Here is a 25,750-nt window from a genome sequence, read left to right on the forward strand (position 1 = left end):
TATATTTTTATCTTTAAAATGACACAGAAACCAATAAAATCTGATAAGGGGAACCGGAGATATGAATTTTTAAAGAATTATTGTTTTTTTAGCACCTAGAAACAAAAAGCGCCAATCGGGTCATGTGGTTGCACCTAGACCGGGGCAAAATCAAAGTTTAAGGCCGACCGCGATGGCGCCCGGCTCGGCTACAGGCCGCGGGAGGCCTCGGTCAAACGTTTACCTTCGCACTTAAGTAGTTTTTCTGAAGATTTTCTTCAGCGGGACGAACCTGCCAGTCCAATCCGACCTCCTGGAACCCTTCTCCGGATACGTGTCGCGGGAATCCTCGGTGGAGATTTTTACCTTCAGACTTAGTCGTTTTTTGGAGGTGAAAATCCTTCGACGGGGTAAACCTGGATCTTGATCCAACGTCCTTGGAGCGCTCCTCGGATACGCTGGCTGGGAGGTCCCGGTCAACTTTGTACGTTCGGACTTAGTCTCTTTTTTGGAGATTTTTCTTCACCGGGACGAACCTGCAAATCAGGCCGGGTCGCAGTTGAGGCAAGCCGGCTAGAGTTGCTGTGGCGGGTCGGTCCCTCTATGGCTATAAGCTCTGAGATGATCCTTGGGGTGTGTGGACTACAACTCCCAGAATGCACCTGGAGCAAACTCCTTTTTGGCCACTGGGCAGTGGTCAGCTGGTTGATTTCTTCAGGAGTTGGTGCAGGGGACTCTGGTTAGCAATTTTTCACCTGCAGCAAACAGGGAGTCCCTCCTTGAACCAGTTGAAGCCAGGCAAAGTCCTTCTTGTGGAGAAGCCCAAGTGTGCAGCTGGTGCAGTCCTTCTGAGTGCAGGTTCCAGGTGCAGGCCAGGAGTCCAGCAGGAAAGTCCTTCTTCTTCTGTAGTTCTTCCTTGTAGGGGTGTGGTAGGGAACTGAGGTGTGGGGGCAGGTCTGCCAGTTTTATCCTTGCTCCTGGGTGAAAACCAGGGGGGTCCTGATTCTCCAATCAGGTGCAGGGTCCTTCCCCCTGTGATGACCACTTCCTGGGAAGTGTGGCAAAAATCAATCCCAGGAGGCAACATTCTTCAAAAATCCATCATGGCTGAAAATGATTTTTGGTGGTTACATCTGTCTGAGCCCACCCACTGGTGTGGCTAAAAATCATAAACACACCCCTCTCCTGCCCTCTCCTAATCTAATCAAGGGGGCACCTAGTTGTCTGGGGTTGCAGGACGTGGGGGTGTTGCTGGGTTGCTCCAAATGTCCTTCTCTGCCTTTGAAGACCAGTTTGGCAGCCCTCCCCCTTCCTGCCTCACCATCTGCTGGGGGAAGATTCCCTCCCACAGGCACATCCCTTTGTGTGAAGCCAGGCCACTTCACACCTCATCAAGGCAGCCTGGCCAGGCTGCCAGAGTCTGGCCAATCAGGGCACAGCAGCAAAAACAATGGAGGGCTGAAATTGACAACTTTTCAGGTAAAGTTTTAAACTTTTTACCTGAACAAGTTATATTAAATCTAACAACTGGAAGTTGTGGGATTGATTATAACAATTAATTTTATACCAGACTCTTTGTATCTGTCATTTAAGGGGACTTTTAAAATTAAAATAAAGTCTCCCCATTCTAGCCTATGAAGGCCATTCACTACAATGAGGGAAAAACGAATTTGGCTGTTTTTACCTCACCAGGGCTTATAAAACTATTTTTATAAGGTCCCTGCTTATAGTTACATGGCACCCCGCCCCAGGGGCACATCTTAGGGGTGACTTATATGTAAAAATAAGGTAGTTTAAGACTTTGGAACTACTTTTAATTCCAAAGTCGAATTTGCATATAACTTTAATTTAAAAGCAGCCAGCAAGGCAGGCCTGCCTTTAAAATTACACTGGGCACCTCAGCAGTGCACCTATGGGTGCACTACCTATGCTGGGGTCCCTAAACCTACATGCCCTACCATATACTAGGGACTTATAAGTAGGTTGACTTAGCCAATTATAATTAGCCTAATTTGCATAGTGATTTTACAGAGCAGAGGCCCTGGGACTGGTTGGCAGTACCCAGGGCACAATCAGAGTCAGGAAAACACCAGCCAAAAGTTGAGAAAGGGGGCAAAAAGTTAGGTGGCCTCTGCAATCAGCCCTGTTTTCTCACAACACTGTTTTGTGAATGATCTGTGGAAGGAATGTTTTGAGTGCGAAGAACACTGCTAGCAATTCCAAGTGGTTTATGTGGTAAGTTTGTTGGATTGAGTCCCATTCTCCCTGTATAGTAAGATTGTTGACAAGGGCTCCCCAACCTGTCATTGATGCATCGGTGATGATTATGGTCTGTGGCACAGGGTCCTGAAATGGCCACCCTTTTGATAAGTTGGTGTGATTCCACCATTATAGAGAGTTGTAAGTTTGGCGGTCCAAAAACACTAGATTGTGAAGTTGACCTTGTGCCTGAGACCATTGTTGCGAGAGACACTGCTGTAGGGGTCTGATGTTTAAACGTGCATTGGGTACAATTGCTATTCAAAATGCCATAATTCCTAACAGTTTCATGATAAACCTTACTGTGTAAGTTTGATTGTATTGTAGCTGAGATATGAGATTGTGGAAAGCTTGAATTCTCTGTGGGTTTGGGTAATCTAATGCTGACTGTGTCTTCAGAATTGCTCCCAGATATGGTTGTATATGCACTGGTTGCAGATGAGATTTTTGGTAACTGATTGTGAACCCTAGACTGTATAGGGTATTGATTGTGTATTGACAAGTTTGAATGGTGCTGTCTTTTATGAGCCAGTTTTTCCAGATAGGGAAAGACATGTATATGTTGCCTTCTGAGCTACGCTGCAACTACTGCTAAACATGTTGTGAATACCCTTGGTGCTGTTGTTACCCCAAAGGGTAGCACTTTGAATTGGTAGTGTGTAATGAAGGCGGGAGGCAGCGTTGTGGTATTGCAGGTAAGCTTTATTTACCGAGCTCTCCTCTAACGCGGGGTCTTCTTTCCCTGTCAGCAAGCAACTGCCAGGAGGAAGAATCATCGCTAACATTCTAGGCTCACGGCAACGATCGCACATCTAGCCGCGAGCCACATCATAACACATCCCCCACCGTTGACACCCACAAAAAGAACCACAAATAAATAACAGAAAAGAACTATAACAAAATAAGAGATAACAAGTTAAAAACAAAGGAAAATCTATAAACAGAGTCATTACCCTAGCAATATGCTTTAAGTTACATAGTCATTCAAGAACCCTGGAGGTCTCCTACATCGAGTAGTCCTAGGAAACCCAACAGTTCTAGGTGACACCATACTTGGAACACAAGTAGAGGCTCACATGGAATCTGAACAGGTATTAGGAGCATCAATAATCACCTCACTCCTGCCAACCATGGCATCAGCACTTCCACCACCAAACTGTTTCCTCTCGCCACCACTAGGACCGTTCAGATCTTCATCTTTCATCAACATATAACCACTACAATCATCACCCCTCCTTGCACATCCAACATCCAATGCAGAAGAAACTTTTGTGACACGCCTGAAATTCCAACGTTGGCCATTATCAAGCAAGACATGCCACCTGTGAACTTGATGAACTCTAAACGGACCTAAGAATTTGCTAAACCCCTGTCTCACTCTACCAGATTTGATTTTTACCCAATCACCTGGTTTAATTCTCTCATTGTCATCCCCTGTCTCATTGGCTGGGTCTCCATTGAATGCGCCGCCACCTCCCAACAATCTCTCCATCCATGCAGGTCTAAGTTTGCTGACAGGTTTCCTACCTCTCATATCAACAAACGGTACTCTGCACGACATTGTGTTTTCTGTAGTTCGATATCCCCACACCAATTCTGAGATCACCGAACCAGCATCCAAATCATTGACCACAGCCAATTGCAGACCACCCTTAATCATGCGATTAGCTCGTTCCACAATACCATTAGCACGAGGATTGTATAACGCTGTACGGGCGTGCCTTATGCCACACAAGTCTAAAAACCCTTTCATATCCACAGACGTTAATTGTGTACCATTATCGGTAATCAACACCGACGGAAAACCCTCCTCAGTGAAAATTTCTCTCAGTACACTTATGGTAGCAGATGTTGTAACCTCTCCCATAAACTTGACCTTAAGCCATTTGGAGTACATATCCACCATAACCAAGGCAAAATTCCTTCCCCTGCCTATGCCAGACAAAGGTCCAATAAAGTCCAAGCAAACACTATGCCAAGGTTTGCCAGGGTCAGTTATATTACCACTAACCGACTGCTCTCCCACTCTCAACCGCTTCTCACTCTGAATGCACTCAGAACATCTTTCTACCCATCTCACCACATCATCATCCATACCGGGCCACCAAAATTCCATTTTCAACCTTCTCTTGGTAATTGTTTGACCAAGATGACCCTCATGTGCAATATCAAACAAGCGTTTGCGCACCCCCATAGGCGGAACAACCCTTTCACCCCGCAGGATCATTCTTCCATCAACTTCAGAAAGCTCATCCACAACCTTATTGAAAGGCCGTACAGATGCCAGGAGAGTACTGTCTCTCCTCCCACCTTTCCTTATTAAATCTACGACCCGCAACAAGACTTCATCTGCTTTCATAGCCAAATCCCAGTCAGTTTCTTTCACTGCTCCTTTACAACAATGAACAACCGCAACTTCCCATCTCTCTTCTTAGAAATCACTACAGGTGACAACCATGCTGAGGCCTCCACTGGTTCAATTACCCCACTGTCTAACATTTCATTCAAGAGCTCCTTTACACTCTCTCTCACCGAGATTGGAACCTTTCTAACCTTGTGCTGCACAGGAACAGCACCGGGCTTCAACCTAATCTCGTGAACATAACCTCTCAACTCTCCCATCTCCTCTCTGAATACCCCTTTAGCCCCATTTAATATACCGGCAAGAGAAACATCTTCGATTGCAGCTACCTGACTAGGGGCACACGGATTGATGACTATGCGAAGATCGTACTGGTGTTGCCAACCCAAAATAGGCGGACCAGATTCTGCCCACAATCTTTCCTGCATTTTCTTGCTCCTACACTGTACTATGAGCTGCTCCCGAATCAACTCCTCCGTCATCGCCCCAAATCTGCATTTGACAGAAAGCTCTCTTAAACGAGTGACAAACTCGTCCACGGATTCACCATCCCTTTGAGGTTGTGTATAAAACTTAAATCTTTGCATGACTACATTCCCAGTCTTGGCAAACCTTACTTCTAGTCTCCGCCTTGCTTCCAAAAATACATCATCTATGGGTTGACCAGACTGATCAACAGCTTTAGGCAAGTACTTGAAGACATGCTGACCTTCATTGCCTAGGGAACTAAGTAAGATAGCTTTTTTTCTACTGGACGAGAATCCTAACCCATCTAAGGCTTCAAGATAATTATCGAATATGTCTATCCACTCCTCCCAAAGTATTGGCGGATTCCCAGGTTGCACCAAGAATAGAGGTGGAGAGTGCACAGCAGCGGTTGACATATCCATTGTGTGAATCTGTGCTCAGTTTCTGAAAAACACAAATTTGGTATGAAGGTATGCTCAGAAGAAACCCCAAAAAACACCAAAAATTAATGTTCCTCCAGGTATTTGTCAGGATAAAAACAATGTAGCAAACAGCAGGTTACAGGTGTGCCTATGACCGTAGAAGACACTTGTACATGCAATAGTGAGCAGTTCATCGTGGCCAGAATCTATTTTAAGTGGAGTTTTCCCAACACTCTAAAATGGCGCCACCACAAAAAGTAGTTCGTCATGGGCAAAATGTAATTGAAAGAGAGTATTCCCAACTCTCTAAGATGGCCGCCACCAGTTTACTAGGACGTCTGTGATATCATCGCGACGTTGTCATGACAGCAAATCAGCAACACTCACATGACCGAGATCGATGCAGTCGTGTCTCCAAATCCAAGCCGGACTGCAAACTATAAATATTTTGGTTGGTGATGGATTCCAGGAATGGAACTACCGCTGGAAAGACATAAAACGCCAGTAGCTGGTGATAACACCGCTCGTTATGCCGCGTCTGCGATCCCACAGCAAAACGATGTTCGCGACGTTCGCGGCATCCGCGTCAAGAGGAAAGCGACCTGCTTGCTGACATCTCGTCGCCAAAAATGTAATGAAGGTGGGAGGCAGCGTTGTGGTATTGCAGGTAAGCTATATTTACCGAGCTCTCCTCTAACGCGGTGTCTTCTTCCCCTGTCAGCAAGCAACTGCCAGGAGGAAGAATCATCGATAACATTCTAGGCTCGCTGCAACGATCGCACATCTAGCCGCGAGCCACATCATAACACAGTGCTTGCCTGCTATTACAAACCTTAAGTATTTGTGATGTGCTGGATATATGGGAATATGGAAGTAAGCATCTTTTAGATCTAATGCTGTCATGTACTCCTGTTTTTGTAATGAGGGCATGTCATCCTGACAAGTGACCATGTGGAAATGCTCTGAGAGAATGTACTGATTGAGGGGTCTGAGATCCAGGATTGGTCTGAGAGTACCATCCTTTTTTAGTATGAGGAAGTATAGAGAATATACCCATGTCCCTTGTTGAGGTATAGGTACGCCCTCTATTGCACCTTGGAGAAGAGTTTATTATACTTCTTGTTTTAACAAAATGAGGTGTTCTAGAGAAAGCCTGTGTGAGCAAGGGGGAATGTTTGGTGGAGTAGAGATGAGTTCTAGGCAATAACCATTGTGGATAATTGACAGCACTTATTGATCTGATGTTATGTTGTGTCATTGATGGTAGAAATGTTCCAGTCTTCCTCCCACAGGAGATGCATGTTGTGTGAGGATGTGGAGAGAGTTATTGTTTTGATGAGGTGGAGGCACCTCTTGTGGCACTGGATTTTCCTCTACCTCTAAAGTTGTTTACTCTGTAGGATCCTCTGAAAGACCCTCTGGAGTGATATTGTTGTCCCTGCTTTTGTCGAGACATAGAGGGCTCTGATGTTGACTGTTTAAAAACACCTCTGAATTGGGGCCTGCAAAAAGTACCCTGAGCAGGTGTTGTATTAAGGGCACCCATGGCCTTAGCTGTGTCAGAGTCCTTTTTAAAAAATGTCTATGGTGGTATCCACCTCTGGTTCAAATAACCGCTGTTTGTTAAAAGGCATATTAAGTACAGCTTGTTGTATTTCAGGTTTGTACCCTGAAGATCGCAACCAAGCATGCCTTCTGATGATTACGCTAGTATTAATACATCTAGCTGTGGTGTCTGCTACGTCTAGGGCAGATCTAATTTGGTTGTTGGAGCTAGCCTGTCCCTCTGCCACAACCTGCTGTGCCCTTTTTTGGTGTTCTGGTGGGAGATATTGTAGGAACTTCTGCATTTCATCCCAATGGGCTCTATCGTATCTGGCTAAAAGAGCCTGGGAGTTGGCAATTCTCAGTGATTTGCAGCTTGAGTTGCCACTCTCTTTCCTGCTGCATCAAATTTATGGCTTTCTTTATCAGGGGAGGAGCATTCCCGGTGGACTGACTATTGCCTTTTTCCTTGCTACACTAACAACAACAGAATCAGGTGGCAATTGTTGTGTGATGAAGAGTGGATCTGATGGTGAAGCTTTGTATTTTTTGTCCACCCTGGGTGTAAGTACCCTAGCCTTCACTGGCTCTTTAAAATTGTCATCTGCATATTTAAGCATGCCTGGGAGCATTGGTAGGCATTGGTACTCTTTGTGTGTGGAGGATGGTGTGTTAAAAAAAATCATCCTGTATGGGATCTGAGTGCAACTGCATATTGTGATATGCAGCTGCCCTAGCAATGACCTGATTATAGGCCGTGGTGTCTTCAGGTGGAGATGGCCTAGTAGGGTATACATCAAGATCGATAGATGGAATAGGCTCTGGGTCATACAAATCCCATGGGTCTACATTGTAAGGATTGTCACCCAAGTCATCCCCATGTGAGGAAACAGGGGATTGCAGAGAAAACTGTGAAGGTGAAGGTAGTGGTGGCGGAGTATCAGGTGGTGGAGAAGTGGGAAGCAAAGGAGAATATGGTGGTGAAGGCTGATCTACTGCCTTTGGTTTCTCCTTGTGTTTGAAAATCTTGGCAGGTGAAGGCTCAGCTTCCAAAGTCTCTTGGAACGATAGTTTCCTTTTAATTGTAGAAGGAGGAGAAGCAAAAATCCTTCCAGTATCCTTATGGATTTGGATTTTGCACAGTTTATCTTCCATCACTAAGTATGGGCCGAATGTCTAATGATTCTTCTGCAATTGGAGCATATTTTTTAACCACAGATTTGAGCTCCGAATGCTTGGAGACCGATTGTTTTTATCAGCCCAAGAATGTCGACTCTGAAACTGATGGAAGCTTTTTCGGCTCCAAAACAGATGTTGGGTGTTTCAGCTCTGAGGTGGAAGATGGATGTTTCAGCTCTGAGGTGGAAGCCTCCACTCTTCGAGTAGATCCCGAAACAGGTGTGGAACGCTGTTCGGCCGATGCAAATGCATTTTGGTCCTTTTCGACGCTAGCCTGAGGGTTGGTCATCAAGATGTATCTTTCGGGTCCAACCATGGCCGGCAAGCAGTGAGGGACCCAAGACCAGTTGTGATGACTTTTTGCTGGTTTTTGGTGATGGGAAGGGGCTGGCGTACTCACGTCCTGCGCCGCTGGAATCACTTGGCTGTTCCCATCAGTCACGGTCGGAATCAGAATCTGCGATGGAAACTGCAGTCTGCGTTTGCTTCTCATCGAAAATGCCAGGCATTTGTTCGTTCAACTGGGATACCATCTTTAACCGACGTGCTCTTCGATCCCGCAGAGTTTTCTTGGAGCAGAGGATCGACACGCCTCACAGGTTTTCTTCACAGAAAAACAACTTGTAACACTCCCAGCTCAACACTAGATGACTGTGTTATGCAAAGCATGTGTATCTGCAGCTACACATGCCATTGAACATACATTATATACATATATATATATACACACACACACACATCCGAGCCCAACACCAGATGGCGGACTGTGCACAGCATGTGTATCTGCAGCTACACATGCCATCGAACATATATATATACACAGAGAGAGAGAGAGAGATGGATAGATAGATTTCTGTCTTTCAGAAACTAAGTTGAAACCTGCTAGATTTGATGACTTTGGCTGCCTGGCTGACTCACTACAGCAAAGCCTTCCCTCTTTAACATTGTCAGATATGGAAAAGGAACGAAGGAGCCTAAATTAACCAATGGCATACGCCAGGACAATCAACTTTGTGGATTGGAGGATCGTTTGGGCTACAGTCAATTGGCTAGGGTGCTGAAATAAGTGGACTTCAGTGCTAACAAAATGCTTCTACTTTATCTGGAAAGGATGTTTGCAAATGGACAGTAAAAGAAGATTTAGAATAGAAGTATGACTAGAAAGAGAAGAAGGCTGTTTGGAATTCCTTGCCTTTCCAAGTATTATTATATTTATTTTATCCTGAAAGAAAGCATGAAGATCTTCGTACAGTTGAAGTGAAGTTTATATCCTCATAACAGCGAATGGAACACCTACATTTCAAAACTAGTTTCAAAAACAATCTCTAGGAAAATATTCAACTACTGGAACAGTTTTGCTTAGGAGTGCTCTGTTGCTTCTTTAAAAGCCTATACATAATCTCATAAAGCATAGGCTTTCCTGGAAGGTAATCAGCAGTGTTTCCACCAGGGGTGCTTCACTCAGTTATTACAGCTTTTTTAATTTGATTTTATATCAGGGGCCTGCATGAGGTTTTACTCTTGTTGTAATGGGCATGAATGATAACACAATTATATCAATTGTAAAGGGGAAAACAGGTCAAATGCTGCAATAGAAAGAACATCATGTAAAATCTTTCCCAAGGGAGATACTGCAAAAGCATTTTATCAGGTGATATTGTTGGCTTTCGATGGGTGAATTGGGGAAGGTGCCAGCAGATAAAAAAGACTCAGAAGTGGTAAGACCAAGGACATTGATACATGTAGTCAACGAAAATGTCAGTATTTTTTTTTTTAATAAAATCTCATCCAAAGGGGCGTGGCCAAGATGGCGGCCGAGACAGATGCTTAGAAAACAGCTCCGCCTCAGGCCTGTGAAAAATCCTGCCAGGTATCGCCAATCCACCAGCCACGACTAACCAAATAGCGGCGGGAACTGAGCAGAGGTGGTACGGGGCACCCGGAAGGTGGCTATTAGACACCAGAGCCTCTAGATTGAACAGACGGCGAGAGCGGCCTGCGCGGAGGTGAGCGCAACAGGGCCTGGGCATTGTGGATGGCAGGTGCGGGGTCGGCCCAGAGTGGCACTGGCTCGACTCTCGTTCAAGCGGCGGCCCGCTCGCTGCAGGAACGAGGCCGCAGCCCGGACTGACAGCAACAGCTAAGCATCCACTTCTTTTTCGGAGTTCCTCGTGACTCCTATTTCAAGGAGTCCCGTCGGTCAGCACGCACCCAACTAGCAAGTAAGAATCCACCCCGCAGACTGGCGCTAACACACTGAAGATGCACAGTGAGTTCGGAAAGATGCATGCAAAATAATAGCCCTCGATTGTGCCTGGAGGGGTACTCGAACTAGATAAAAAGGTGCAACTTGATTCCGGACCCGTTTATACTTGGCCACATTGTTGCCCTACACACAGCGACGCTCTCGGACAGTATGGGAAGCCCTACAGAGAGGAGATCTTGGGGAACCACTCCCACAAGTGCAGTAACCCACACAGGTGGCAGAGCCCAAAGGCACGGCTGGCGGATGTGCGCTGGAACTGTATAGGGAGATCAGGGTGAACATACAGCTGGATGGAGACACCTGGGCTCTGAAAGGCGCTATTTACTGCTCCCCCTGGGGGTCCTTTGTTAAAGAGCCCTACTGGCAGTTATGTGCCACGCTAGTGGATTGGATCCCGTTCCAGAGGTTGGCGCTGGAGAACCGGAACAGAGAGGGGAACTTGGGAAGGCGTGTGAAAAACAATAGCCTCCCGCTCACGCCTGAGAGAAACTTTGGACCAGACGAAAGTGTGCACTCTGATCCCAGTGCCTCTTCCCTCACCGCGAGGCTGTCCTTCACACAGCATTGCTTCGGGACAGCATGAGATGCACTGCCAAGTGGGGAAAATAGGAGACACATTTACCACAAGTGCAGTGATCCAAGCAGCTGACTGTACCCGCAGGTGAGGGTAATAGATGCGAAGCAGTCTGTACAGAGTGATCCAGGAAAACGTAAAATCTGATATGGACAATTGAGTGGTGACAGGCACCATTTCCAAAGCATTGCTGCTGTGGAAGTCAGAGATTCAGATCCCTGGGTGAATATTGGCTGTACAAACACAGAGTGGGAATCGTACGAAAGACATGATGGTAAAAACCAAAGCTTCCAGATCTTCATTGCGGTGTGAGCAAGAAGAACCTTCTGAACTGTTGCTGAGAACATTGGCCCAAATGACCCTGCAGAACTTCTGCCTCTGACTCTGGAAGCCACCCTACAAACACACTCGGGACAATTCGAGAAGATACTGCAGGCTATCATGGACACCAAACTGTCCCTGAAGAACAGAATAGACGCCATGTCCCAAGATGTTAACCTGCTCAGAGCTGACCACCGACACCTGACGGATAGGGTAACAGTGGCTGAATCAACCATACAATCCATAGATCCCACTGTTTCGGAACTGCGGAATCAAGTAAAGCGGCTAGACTTGGAAGCGAAAACTTTACACCACCGAGTAGAAGATGCTGAATGGATACCACGCCGTAATAATATAAGATTCATGGGATTTCTGAAAAAAGTGGAAGGGCAGAATACAGAATTATTTCTAGAGCAATGGATCACGAATACAGTGCTGAAAGGGACAATGCCAGACATTTTCTCTATAGAACGGGCTCATAGGATCCCAGGAATGCCACCAGCCCCAGGACCGCCTCCCCGCCTGCTTATAGCACGATTTCTTAATTATAGAGACAGAAACATGATACTGCAACAATTTCTGAACAATGGCCCTGAGCATTGCGAAGGGGCCTCCATAACGGCTTAGCCAGACTTTACGGCGGAGGTGCAACGCCAGCGTTATTCCTACGTGAACGTCAAACAACACCTTCGGGAACACAACATCAAATATGCTCTGATGTTTCCTGCCAAACTTCAAGTAACTGTGGACGATCGCATTCATATCTTCCCCCTACCAGAAGATGCCTGGACATGGATACATGCTAAAGGAATCGCCCAACCCTCACCCGAGGAACGAGAGGAATGACTAACACCAGTTGCCCGGCGGCGGCCCTGGAAAGGATCACAGGCAAAACCCATGAAAATGCAAGCAGCTGCAGAACGTGTGAGAGCACTGCTGGACACAGCAATCCACACTGAAAATTCTTTCCCACCACTACAAAACAGCTCACAGATCCACTTAGACTCAGATACGGGAAGTTCTGGATCCACGCTTAAGGGTGTGACTGTGGGCCCGGATGTTACTACTAAACAGCGGACGACCTCTAGGAATGGGGCATACATTTCTTAAACTGACACTCACCTAGGGAAATAATCTCAGCGCCCATAAAAACACAAGATGCAGGCCTTTACTTGCTTGGATGAAGAAAAATGGGGGATTCCAGGAGACCGCAGGGCCCTTTATTCTGAACGGAAGGCAGGACGAAGTATACAGGCTGGTAACAGAGAGTTATCTATAATGAATCAGCGTATGCTCTACAACATGGAAGGAGCTGTGGATGGCCTTGTCTTGGCTAACATGTATCCTTTTTACAGGACCAAGGCACAGACTCCCAGTGGAAGCTGCCACGTCTCCCCGGATGGATTCCACATGGACAGCCCTCATTTGTAATTGTTGTATCTTTTCTCTTTTGTTAGTATTGGGGGTTATTAGAGGTGTGCTCGTGTGCCACCAGTTCTGGGGTTTAAGGTTATTCTCAGAGGGGAGTAGGGCTACACGTAGTATATTTCAACAGGTTGTACGACAGCCAAATGTAATGATCATACATGCACGTCATAAAAAGATGCAGATACATACCCCCAATGATGGGAACATACCAAAATACACATTGCCAAGAACTCTCATAAAACTATAATATTCTATCATGGAATGTGCGAGGGATGGCCACACCTGCCAAGAGACACCGAATTCATGCATTCCTTAAGCGTCATAGTGTTCACTTAGCTGTCCTCCAGAAAACGCACCTGGTGGACAGTGAACTGCAGAAATTAAGGAAATGTTGTTGGGGTCAGATATACGGCACCTCTTCCTCTGCATTCGCGAGAGGGGTCCTGATATGGATTGCGTTGGGGTACCTTATGTACAACAAGCCCAGAAGGCAGATACAGGGGGGCTTATGTAGTATTGGAGGGGCAGTTGGATGGTAGATTGTTATCGATGGTGGGGGTCTAGGCCCCCAATTATGCGCAGGGTGAATTCCTAATGACACTTACTCCTGCCCTACTGGATGACTCTATGGTCCCTGCCATCTGGAGAGGCAACTTCAACTGTGTTCCTGATGTGGAACTGGAACTTTCATCCCCTCCTGTAGAAGGAGGCAATAAGTTGGAGAACCTCTAGTTCTTTGACATCTTGGGCTAAGGATAATGTATTGCATGATATGTGGCATATAGGCTATCCGACACACAGGGAGTACTCCTTTTACTCCCAGATACATGATCTCCATACCAGAATAGACTTGATCTGGGGAACCTCCTCAATGTGCCCTACAATAATACACTCAAATTATCTTGCTAGAACGGTCTCTGACCACTCCCCGCTGCTGCTCACCATACAATGGGGAAAACCGTGCTCCACCATACCCACCTGGCGACTGCAGAATGAGGCACTAATGGATACTCCATTTAGAGAAGACTTAGCCAGTTGCATTATACAATACTTGAGACTAAATACTGGCTCCACCAAACTGAGGGCCACGGAATGGGATGCTCATAAGGTAGTGGTAAGGGGTCACTGTCTGTCGGCCACGTGGGGTGTGCGCTGTTCACTACGCAGGGAAGTTATCACACTGGAAAGGGATACGCGGACACTGGAAATGGAAATCGCACATCACATAGTGCCATATGAGTGCCTTTGTGATAAACGCAAATTATATGACGAGGCGGACCAGCACCTACGTCAACAAGATTACCACTATTATCTAACACAATTATATGCAGAGGGCGACCGCTCTGGTAGGCTTCTGGCATGGTTAGTCAACAAAGAACGGCAACACACCCCAATAGGGGCGATAAAGTTGGCAGATGGGACAATGGTTTCCTCCCAGGCTGTCATACATGACGCATCCAGAGAATATCACACAGTGTTATACCAAACACAGCTGATACGCGATACTCAGCAGCTGGAGCTGTTCCTAAATGAGACACCACTCGCAAAGCTTTCCCCCACCTGATAAGGAGGCGCTTGAAGGACATTTGGACTGGAGGAAATTAACTTGGCCATATGGCAAATAGGCCACAATAAAACACCTGGCACAGATGGTTTACCAACAGAATATTATGCCACATATTCAGAACACCTCTCCCAACCCTCACTATCTATGTTCGAGGATGCGTGGACCCGAAGGATGCTCCCAGCATCCCAACGAGAGGCGCTGATAGTAGTACTGATAGTAGTACTCCACAAACCTGGCCGTGAACCCACAGATATAAGATCGTACAGACCGTTATCTCTCCTTAACCTTGACTGTAAGATATTGGGCAATGTGCTAGCAATTAGACTGTCATTCACACCTTGGTTCATGAAGATCAAAATGGTTTTATACCAGGTTGTAATACGTTTCTGAACATACATAGATAATTAAGCATTCTCTGAGATACTCCATCTAAGGCATACAGTAGTGTAGCTGTGTCTTGAGACATAGAGAAAGCATTTGACACTCTAATTTGGGAATTTGTATTTGCCACATTAAAGCATATGGGGTTTGGACAGGGATTTATGAGGTGGGTGTGGACTTTATACGCCAATCCAACTGCTAGGATGAAGACAGGAGGACTGATATCTGAAGGTTTTCCAGTTGGGAGGGGGACCAGACAGGGTTGCCCACTGTCACCCCTGTTGTTCGCTCTCGCAATGGAACCTATTGCTGCTCAACTACGCATGAGAGCCATGCAATGGGTGTCCACAGGATGGGGACGTAGCATATCATATCGCTCTATGTGGATGATGCACTGATCTACCTGGAAAATGGAAGAGATACGCTACATGATTTGATGTCATTATTGGACACTTTTGGAGCAGTTTCAGGCATTCGGGTAAACTTGTCCAAATCTTGCTTATTTCCTCTAGTCAAACTACCAGCCGCCATCAGGGAGGCACTCCCTACTTACCAACTGGAGTGGTGCTTAGACATCTTTAAATACCTGGGCATTCAAGTGTATCATAAGACAGATGCCTTGAGGGATGGTAACCTAGGTCGCACACTTCGATCAAAGAAAGGCTTGCTCCAATTTTGGAGCTCATTGCCCCTTTCTCTCTTGGGCAGAGTGGCAATAGCAAATATGCTGATTCTACCAAGGCTATTATATTACTGCGTAGCATTTACCATAATCTTTCCCAAGAGTTTCTTTTGTGGACTAAATAGCTTACTACTGGGGCTCATATGGGGACAAGATAGACCCCTAGTTGCACTTACAACCCTGCAGCGTGGATTACAGGAGGGGGGCTTAGGTGAACCGAAGATTGAACTTTATTACGCTGCTGCACAATTGCAGTGGCTGGTACGTTGGTTGAGAGCTCCCGAGAACTTGGAGGCGTCATGAATATGGACATATATGGAATATACCCCCTTATACACATGGTTATCTGAAAGCACACAAAAGCAAATAGGGGACAACCTTTTACTGAAAGAAGCACACACCAGCTGGTGACGATATGTAGAGGGCCGGAAGCCTACCCCCCTTCTCGTCTCTAATCCCGATCGGACAAATACCGGAATGGCACACATTTACTCAAATCTCATTCCATTGCTCCCTGGGTAGAAGAGGGGATGGAGACAGTAGGGGAGTACTTTGAAGATGGTGCCTTAATGTCATTCAAGGCTATTGTGGAACTTACCTCGTTGGGACAGGACACTTTATTACCTATCACGCTATATGTCATTTAATTAAAACTGCTGGGGGACAAGGAGATAGGGAGCCTATGAGTTCCCCCGCCCTTCACGCATTGTTGACACATATTGCCCCGAACAAAGTAACAACCACCCTGTATAGGGCATTATCGAGCAATGCAGTCATGCAACCTGAGGCAGCACTTCACAGATGGAATTCAGATCTCCCTCAGCCTCTGATGCCCAAAATGTGGACAGAAGCTCTTCAGCAGGTACAGAGGGTATCCCGTAACCCTAGATTTCGATACAAACAGTTTAACTTTGTCCACCAGACGTATCTATCCCCATATCATATACAGCGCATGTACCCTGCATCATACCCTGGATGTGGGTTCTCAGCGGCCCGAATCTATCATATGGTATGGGAGTGTAGACCGTTGCAAAGAGAATGGAAAGTAATAGTGGCAGATATCTCAGATATTACGAATCATATATTTACCCCCAGCCCAGAGTCCTGCCTCTTGGGAATACGCCCTAGATCCAAAAAGCACATACACATTAATAAGTTTGCCGATTTGGCATTTATTATGTACAAACGATTAATTGCTATGAGATGGAAAGCATCTCGGCCTCCAGAGGTTTCCAGTTGGCGATCTTGGACATTAAAATGGGGACGCACAGAAACACATATATTACGATCCCTACGTGACAAGGGCCAGCTGTGCACGGGCTATGACACATGGGAAACCCTAGTGACAAAATTAGAGGCCAAAAATGACAATCGTCCACCGTGATAGAATCAATTGCAGGCAGAATTATCGCACTATATATAAACATCCCCCATTTATTCAAGATGGTCTAGTTATATTCAACCTAAGTACAAGTTTGTATCAAGACACAGTGAAATCTCACAGTGTACTGTATCTAATAGACCGCTCCGTATAGATTTGAATGGCATCACAGAACTGACAGGACTAGCTACCCAAAATGGATCAAGAGGGAATACTGTAGGCAAGATATTCCATTTGACTATCGGAATGCCATATTGGGTGGTAAAGATGAACGTTGAGGAATAAAACAAAATTGTTAACAGAGGGGTTACCCAGAAATTAGGAGAGGTGACCATGGTTGGTAACACATGGAATGTAATCAGGATAATGTAGCATACAGTAATATATGCAAATACTGTTTTACGTCATGTAACAAGATCAATGGACAATGTTATTTAAATGTAATCCATAGCAACCCATTTCTGTAACTACCGCAGACAATATGTTTTGAAATTTTAAAAAAAACAGATAAAAAAAAATAATCTCATCCAATATGAAGTCTTTAGTGTGCTTGGAGGTGTTTATCATTTGCTAAATCCTCATTTATACCAAGGTAAAGGGAGAAAAGTAGTCAAAAAATTGTCAGTGTCTCTAACCACTGGTTAAAATCATCCACAATGGCAAGAGCGTGGTGTTAAATAGCTACATCCTCAACCCGGTCTATAACGGGTTAAGGGTAAGAGATCCCGTTTCCTGTTGAGCCGTAACAAAGCAATCAGGCTAGAGTGATTTTAGATGTAAGCTGTCTACTAAATAATAGAATTTTACATCCAACCAGAAAATTAGCATAACAATATTATATCTTGTCATCAGTGCAAGTTTCACACTTTCAGTCCGAGACTTTAGAATAGGCCAAAAATATTTCAGGGACTGTTATTCTGTATTACTTTGCACTACTTTCTCTTATCACTCTTCATTGCAGATCCTATGCCTTCAGAACTAAAAATACAAAAATACCTAAAAGCCTACTGTGGTAACTCATACATACACACTGTAAGGTCTGGCAAGTTATGAAAGGTATGCAACATCTGTCATTCCTACAATCCTTACCAATCAGTGAATATAGGAGTCCTAGCAATATGGAATCAGATACTAAATGTTAAGACGATACATACGAGAAAAAGGAGCCACCTTTAGCAACATTATCAAAAATCTAAGATAGTTGTGCATTTAATGGGTTATGTCCTGTATGGTAAAATAAGACTAATGGTGTAGATAATTGTCATCAATAAACCACAACACTATGGGGGTCTAAAAGTCGAACATACATTCAATGCAAAAATAGCCAAAACAACAATTCATAACTGTTGTTCCAGAGGACCAGAACTTCCACTCTTATCACACCTAGAGCATACAAAGATAATTGTCTACACATCAAACACAGTTTCATATACACTTTTTCTCAATGTAAGTAAACAGAAACATAGCATATGTTCCAAACATTTACTTTAAGCAAAGCCTGCCAAATGAGCAGAGAAGAGAATCGTCTTCTGAGGAGAAAAAAATGCAAGAAGTCCTTGAAAGTAGAACAAATTCGGAGTTCATCAGATTTCTTGGTTTCATGCTTTGTTGTGCTCGAGGACTTATACGTTTCAGAACTGCATGAAAGTTGGCATTCATATTACTATTAGTGTACTCGTTCAGGAGGTATTGAAATGAAAATATTACAACAAAAAAATGTATCAGTGTAAGTTAAGGTACAATCAGGCAACACCATATTCAAAAGGAAGTAGTAATATGGAATAAATCAATTACAGTTGCTCAATCATAAATATTTAAAATATTACCTGACATCAATATCTACTCCCTCTTCTTTGGACTGTTTTATGCCTTCAAGTATCGCCTCTACATAAGTTCTTTTCGTCATACCTACATCACCATCACACAAAAATATGCATGTCAAACAAACTTAGTGGCAACACAAATAAATAAAGCAGTCTATTTTTTTTGTGTTGAGGTAGTATTCATAGAAAGTGTCAAGTTGAAGCTCCAGTGGATTTTACTTTCCACAAAAAAGTAGATTAAGGACACATACAACATTTACATGTTAGGTGCTCACCACCAAATACACCATATTCTCTCAAAATCAGGGGGGTAGAGTCAGGGTTCAAAATTGTGAGAAACGTCTACACCTGTAGTTAGTACATCAGCCATTCCAAGGAACAGGGGAAATATTCTAAAAGTTCTTGCAGGCTGTGCAAGTTTTTCAAACTCAGCTGGAGCAGGCATGTGACCCACTTACAAGTAGTGTGTTGTGTATGGTCTTGATCATGTGGGTGAGTAGCTTCAAGGTGATTTGCTTCTTGACCGGTAGCCAGTGGAGGGTCCTCAGGTGTTGGGAGATGTGTTCTCGGTGTGGGAGGTCCAGAATGAGTCTGGTGGTGGCGTTCTGTTTGAGTTGTAGTTTTTTTATGTTTCTAGTTGAGGAGCCAGCATAGAGGGCATTGCCGTAATTGAGCTTGCTTGTGATTAAGGCGTGGGTGACTGTCCTGCGACAGTCTGCTGGGATCCATATGAAGATCTTCTGAAGGTTGCGGAGTGTGTGCCAGCAGGTGGAGGCAACTGAGTTTACCTGGTGGGTCATGGATAGAGGAGTCGAGGATGATGCCTAGGTTGCGGGCGTGCTCAGTAGGTGCGGGTGGGCGCTGAAGGGTGTGGGCCGCTAGGAGTCATCCCAAGCTGAGGTGATGTTTCCAAAAATGATGAGCTCAGTCTTTTTGGAGTTGAGCGTGAGGCAGCGGTTTAGGGACTCAGGCCTCAGGCTGACACCAGAGAACAGGTGTATATTTATAGCAAGACTATTTTAAGCTAACAGTAAAGGTGCTGGCTGCATTGTCTTTTCATCTGGCTGGGTTATGGAAATGTGAGCAGGATGATTTTCCCACAACTTAAAACAAATGTCAAGCAACTTAGAAAGGTGCACTATCCCCTGACAAAAGTGTTGCAGGACTATGCCCTATGACTATGTATCCATCGGTTCTTCATTTGGATCTCTGAAATAGTGGTGGTGGTTCACAATTTATACGTACTTTCAACAGATAAGATCAAATGTGCGATAGATTTGAGTTACCATGGTGCATTTTTAGTACTTAACAGCTAAACATTAACTTAATTAATGAGGTATTCACATTTGTGGCTAAGTTGTAACCCATTAGCAATCCAGAGCTCCAGTGGTGATGGACACAATAACCAGGATATGGGAGGGTGACTCAAGCTTGCTCTGAAGGTTAAAAGTAGAAAATAGACCTTCAGCCAATTAACTTTTTTCAAGACTCTTTTGAATGCATCTAAACTGACCTGCCTAACTGGTTAGCAGTGGGGAGAGCTGAAAGGAGAGGAGCGATTCTTAAGCCACAACAGTGTCTTTGCTCAAACTGGATTACGAGTTCCAAGGGATTCCGGAAGGATTTTAGTGTCAAAAGATGCTTTCCCAGAACAAGATTACACTCTTGGAAAACAAGGAGTGCAGAGTTGTTAATTTTTAGTGCTTGGATAATGACCACCTACTATTTACACGCTAGTACTTATTTTAGAAATCTATGCTTGGCCCAATGCACCAGTCGTGGAAATAAAAGGAGTGTCACCTTAATATATTTTGGTACACTAGCTTTGGTATACTTTGTGCTCCCCAGACACAATCATGTCCCTGTGCACTTGCTTCCAAACACTACAAGGCTACATAAGGGTGTTGATTCTGGCAGATTATGTATAGAAACAGCTTTGGATAGAAGAATTACCTGCCTACAATGTTAGAAGGATCCCCAGTTACCTGTCAGAGGAAATCAAGAAGAGATGTTGCTAACTGTACTGGAATGTGTGCCCTTCAGAAGCTGTTTTTATGAACAAGGGCAGACAGTTTCTTGACCTGGTCTACTGGGAAATTTGGACCAGTTTTCATCGGGACAGCTACCTGCCTGCTTGCGGATTTTGCCTGTAGGGAGCCTGAAAAGAAGGAGAACTGAGAATGTCCCGACCAGAGAAGGTTACTAATCAGTTCATAGGATCCCACTTAAGTTTCCTGAAGAAACTAAAGAAGTCTTGTACCAGTTTTGGGGAAGCACCTATAATATATTTCTAGAGGGCAAAGACCACAAAGGGCAGTTTAGAGGAAACCAATGTGTGTATTTGTTTTTGAAGAAAACAATAGCAAAATAAAATCATTGCTTTGTAGAACATTTGCTGATTTGTGGCATGAAAGTTCCATATTTCAAAGTTCTAGAAGAACAAGGTAGAAAAAGGGTACCCCACTGACCAAGCCATTTCCCCCTGCTACATCCTGCTCTGAAATAGTTAATGCTACAAAACCATTCCACCAGGGTCTATGACTAACTCATGTCTATTTCATGGAGCCCTTGCTCAATACAGCCAGTAGAATTCTTCATGAGATCCAACAAATACATCAAATATGGCTGTGTGTAGTTCCCAGTGGCCCGACATGGCCCTCTTGTCAGCTGTGAGCATTTTCCACTCAAAGCCTAACAATTATTGAGGGCTTCTACTTTGCATACTCAACATGCTTGCAGCTGTGCCTGAACTCTGTCTCAAAGTTGGTCCTAATCTTCTGGCTCTGAAAATGTTTCTGGCAGGAATCTCAAATCCAACCATCTTCAATCCAACCACGTGCAGTGATGTATCAGCCACCTGGAAGATAGCTCCAGACAAGAAGGTGAGACCTCCATCTGAGTTCACATGATAGGCTTCCATATCAAGACATTCTGACTCATCATCTCCGGCCCTGGTAAATGAGTAAGTGCTCACCCATTTACTCAAGTTCTAAAATAGGTATTAGGGTGCACTGAAGTAAGAAAATTATTGCACAGCATATTTTCTATTTAGTAGTCTAACTAAAATTGGGTACATCATCCATGCCTGGGGGTGTCATTATTTGATGATGTCCCTGCTGCTCCCCCAATTCATTCATTTTTCGCAGTAAGATGAAAGCACTAACTTTAATTAAGAAGATAATATTTTATCTATGCATTATTCTGCGCAGGCTATATTTCTTTCTACATAAGCACTAAAATGAATTTAAGACAGTCTCTCAGAAGAACTCCAGGCCAACCATTCCTTACACTGGGAAAGGAGGGTGATGTACACTCGCTGCTGTACAGGTGAATGCCAACACATATATTCCTCCAGTAAAAAGACATGGCCAGGATCATGCAGGGTGTCAAGAGTACAGGGTGAGCATATGTATGGTACGGCCTTCTCGGTGTCTTGGGCCATTAAATCTAGTCCATCATAGGGGTAGAGTGCTTGTCTTGATGGGTACTCTGATTAAAAAAAGATTTAATTGCCTTGACAAATAGTTTTTTGCAAAGTTGAACTAATATATGATAAATCATTTAAAGACACCATTAGGATGACAGCGATTGGGCAAGGGATATCAAGTCAAGCCTACAATACAAATAATAAAACAGGCCCAGAATAGTCAGATGGTCACCACATGTGAGGATGTTAGCTGACAAGAAGACAGAGGTATTTAGAGGGGCAGCACACTCTGAAAAAGCTGTAACTGGAAGCCAGGTGTGTCAGCAGCTCATATGCCTAGCAAGCAAGGGTAATCCCCCATGAAACAGCACGACAGCAATGGCCTATTGTTTTATGCATAGAAATGGCCCTCTCACCTGAGCAAGCTAATATGAACTATTGTACCAGCATACTCTATATTACAATACTGTTGCTCCTGCTACAGTGGTTGATTCAGCTATAGATGACAGAAATACATGAGTATTAACCTTTCTGTTCACCTGTAACCAGTAACCCACAATAATACAGATAAAATTCTATTGTCACTTTGTTGTAGTGTATTCAAAGGGTATAGTTAGTAGTTTTCAGTTCAGTTCTTGAAAGCATGTATCCACTTCTTTGAAGCCCCCAAAAAGAAAGTTTGAAAGGTCTCAAAGAATCCTAAATGTAGTTTCCAGACTAAAACCAAGGTAAATCAAACACACTGCGTCCGGTCTAAATCTCCTCAAGCGCTGCGTAAACATGGGTTCTGGCCTAGTTGTGCAAGGTGTGGCTTTCCTGCCCACGGGTGCCTGTACTGAGTTTAGTGCACAAACGCTTGATCATGAAAGTCCAAGTTGTTGTAGCCCCACACAACCCCACCTGACATTCTTGCCGATGTGGTGCCTGCGCTTTCTGGGTTACTAACAGTCCCATCAAGGGATCAACGGCACATTGGCAATTCATACCAAATTTCATTCTTTAGACAAGTACTGAGGTAAGGAAACTACACTATGGCCCTCATTACAACCCTGGCGGTCAAAGACTGCCAGGGTTGTTTTGGTGATCGTACCGCCAACAGGCTGGCGGTACAATTTGGCATATTTTGACCGCGGCTGTACCACCGCGGTCACACCGCCGGGACCGGCGGTTTTCCGCCATGGTTGTCCCGGCGGTTTTAATCCACCAGGGCAGCGCTGCTTGCAGCGCTGCCCTGGGGATTATGACTCCCCTTCCCGCCAGCCTTTCCATGGCGGAAAGGCTGGCGGGAAGGGGAGTTGCGGGGCCCCTGCACCGCCCATGCACTTGGCATGGGCAGTGCAGGGGCCCCCAGGGACAGCCCCACCCTGCTTTTCACTGTCTGCAAAGCAGACAGTGAAAAGCGCGACGGGTGCAGCTGCACCCGAACGGCCGCAACACCGCCGGCTCCATTAAGAGCTGGCTGCAATGTTACGGCCGACATCCCCGCCGGCCCAGCGGGGATGTTGTAATGTGGTCGGTGGGTTTGCAGCCGCATAGGCGGCCGCTCGGCGATTCAACCTTGGCGGGCAGCCTCCGCCCCCCGCCAAGGTTGTAATGAGGGCCAATATCTTTAAAAGTGTTTACTTCATTTCAACAGCCTCATCCTTTTGTTTAATATATGAGTAATAACCACACAGAATATAATTAAAATAGCACTAATAAATGTCACTAACAGCAAGAATAATATGACAAATTTCTACCATGATAGGAATGTTCCTAGCAATCTAACATCCTGAAGACTACTTCTATGTGCTACACTATAAGAGTATGGAGTAGCTAAATTGCCTCTAGAGTTTTTGGGGAATCAGTCAACTGCATACCTGTTCACAGCAGAGAAGCTGTGGTGATCAGCCGGGAGTGAGTTTTCCCTCGAAAGAAAAACACACATCAGCTGGGCTCAGCTCCTCTCGGTATTGACTCAGTATCAGCTCTCAGCACAGGAATGGATGCAGCAGCAGTAAGGCAGGATCTCTTGCAATAACCTGGGGTGAGGGCCTCTCTGAATCAGTGGTTAATTCAGGGGTTTTGATAAGGGTGACCACTGACACTTGCCCTACACACTGGAGTACTTTCCACCTAGTACAAGACATGACTGATATGAACCAGTATGACGAAATAAATGCCAATTCACACTACATGTTTATTTTGAATGTTCACTGTCAGTCTTTGAAATGCAGATATGAGGGAACGTGTATCATACTTAGGTCGCCTGAGGAGTTAGCAAAGTAAATGTGTGGAAGGTATGACACTTTTTCATGTTCTGGAAAAGATAATGTTGCATATGGGCCAAAGGAAGGCAGGCTAACTTAACATGCTCAAAAGGGAGTCTGGTTTTGGGATCTTTACGACACCCGCACATCATCACCAAGACACTCAGATCCCATAATAGAAAGACAATGGATCAGGCCAGATAAAAGTAAAAGAAGCATGCCTGCAAATCTATCAAGGTGCAAAGCCCTGAGGACCTACCTTAACCAAACTGAACTACTAATGCATTCCAAACATAGCTACATAGAAATACCATTTAAAATTTTGTTTCAGATTATCTGATATGCCTTACATGAAAAAAAATATTTTCTGTTTTCACATTTTATAACATAAATGTCGTATGGAACGCCCCCTGGCATGATCTTAAAGAATATGTGTTCTCACTGTGGTTGCCATTCTGAAAATACAATCAAGTTTAAAGATTTGGCATCTGAGATTTCCATAAGAAGGTCATACTAATAAATGTATTTAATACACAAGCAGGATACCGGAGATACAGGATTCAAGACTACTAAGATGGAGAGGAGTGTCGTAGAGTGCCAGGTCGTAGAGTGCTATAGAGTGGTATGGAGTAAATTAGGGTGGTGCAGAATGGAGTACAGTGGCACAGAGTGGAGAAGAGGTGCTTAGAGTGACCTACAGTGGAGCAGAGTGGCATGTCAGAGTGGAATGTCTTAGAGTGTAATGTCAGAGTGTAGGGGCGCAGAGTGGAGTATTGGGTTGTAGAGTGGAGTGTCGTAGAGTCGAGTGTTGTAGAAAGGAGTGTTATAGAGTGGAGTGTTGTAGAGTGGAATAGATCGGTGTAGTGTCAGAGTGGAGTCACTTAGAGTTGCATAGAGTGGAGAAGAGCATCGTAGAGTGGAGTGTCAGAGTGGAGTGAAAGAGTGGAGAGGCATTGCGTAGAGTGCTGTGGAATGGGGTAAAGTATTGTAGAGTGGAGTAAAGTGTTGTAGAGTGGAGTAAAGTAGTGTAAAGTGGAGTCGCGTTGTAGCGTTGAGTGAAGTAAGTGTCAGAGTTGAGTGGCATAGCATGGAGTGTCGTACAGCAGAGTAAAGTGGCTAGGAGTAAAGTAGAGTGGGGTGGCACAGAGTTTCGTAGAGTAGCATAGATCGTCGAAGAGTGACAGAGTGACATAGAGTTGAGTGGAGTAGAGTGGCCTAGAGTAAAGTGGCTTAGAGTGGAGTGGCATAGAGTGGAGCGGAGTGGAGTAGAACAGAGTGATGTGGCGCCCTGTGGATAAAGTGTCATACTGAAAAGTGCATTAGAGCGTAGTGGGATAGAGTGGAGTGTTGTAGAGTGGCTTAGAGTGGTTTGGAGTGGCACAGAGTGGAGTACAGTGTCAGGGTAAAGTGGCATAAGGTGGAGTGGAGTGTCAGAAT

General features: G+C 44.8%; 1 protein-coding gene across 2 annotated transcripts in view; it reads right to left on the reverse strand.

Annotated features, from left to right (window-relative positions):
* MAPDA (N6-Methyl-AMP deaminase) overlaps positions 1-25,750 on the reverse strand; it is a 174,565-nt gene that overhangs the window by 137,499 nt on the left and 11,316 nt on the right. For both annotated transcript variants that reach the window (XM_069222368.1, XM_069222369.1), the window contains one exon: positions 18,641-18,722. In XM_069222368.1, coding sequence (XP_069078469.1) covers positions 18,641-18,722 — 82 coding nt within the window. The remainder of the gene's footprint in view (positions 1-18,640; positions 18,723-25,750) is intronic.

This window comes from Pleurodeles waltl, chromosome 3_1 (genome assembly GCF_031143425.1).
Source record: "Pleurodeles waltl isolate 20211129_DDA chromosome 3_1, aPleWal1.hap1.20221129, whole genome shotgun sequence".
NCBI classification, from domain to species: domain Eukaryota; kingdom Metazoa; phylum Chordata; class Amphibia; order Caudata; family Salamandridae; genus Pleurodeles; species Pleurodeles waltl.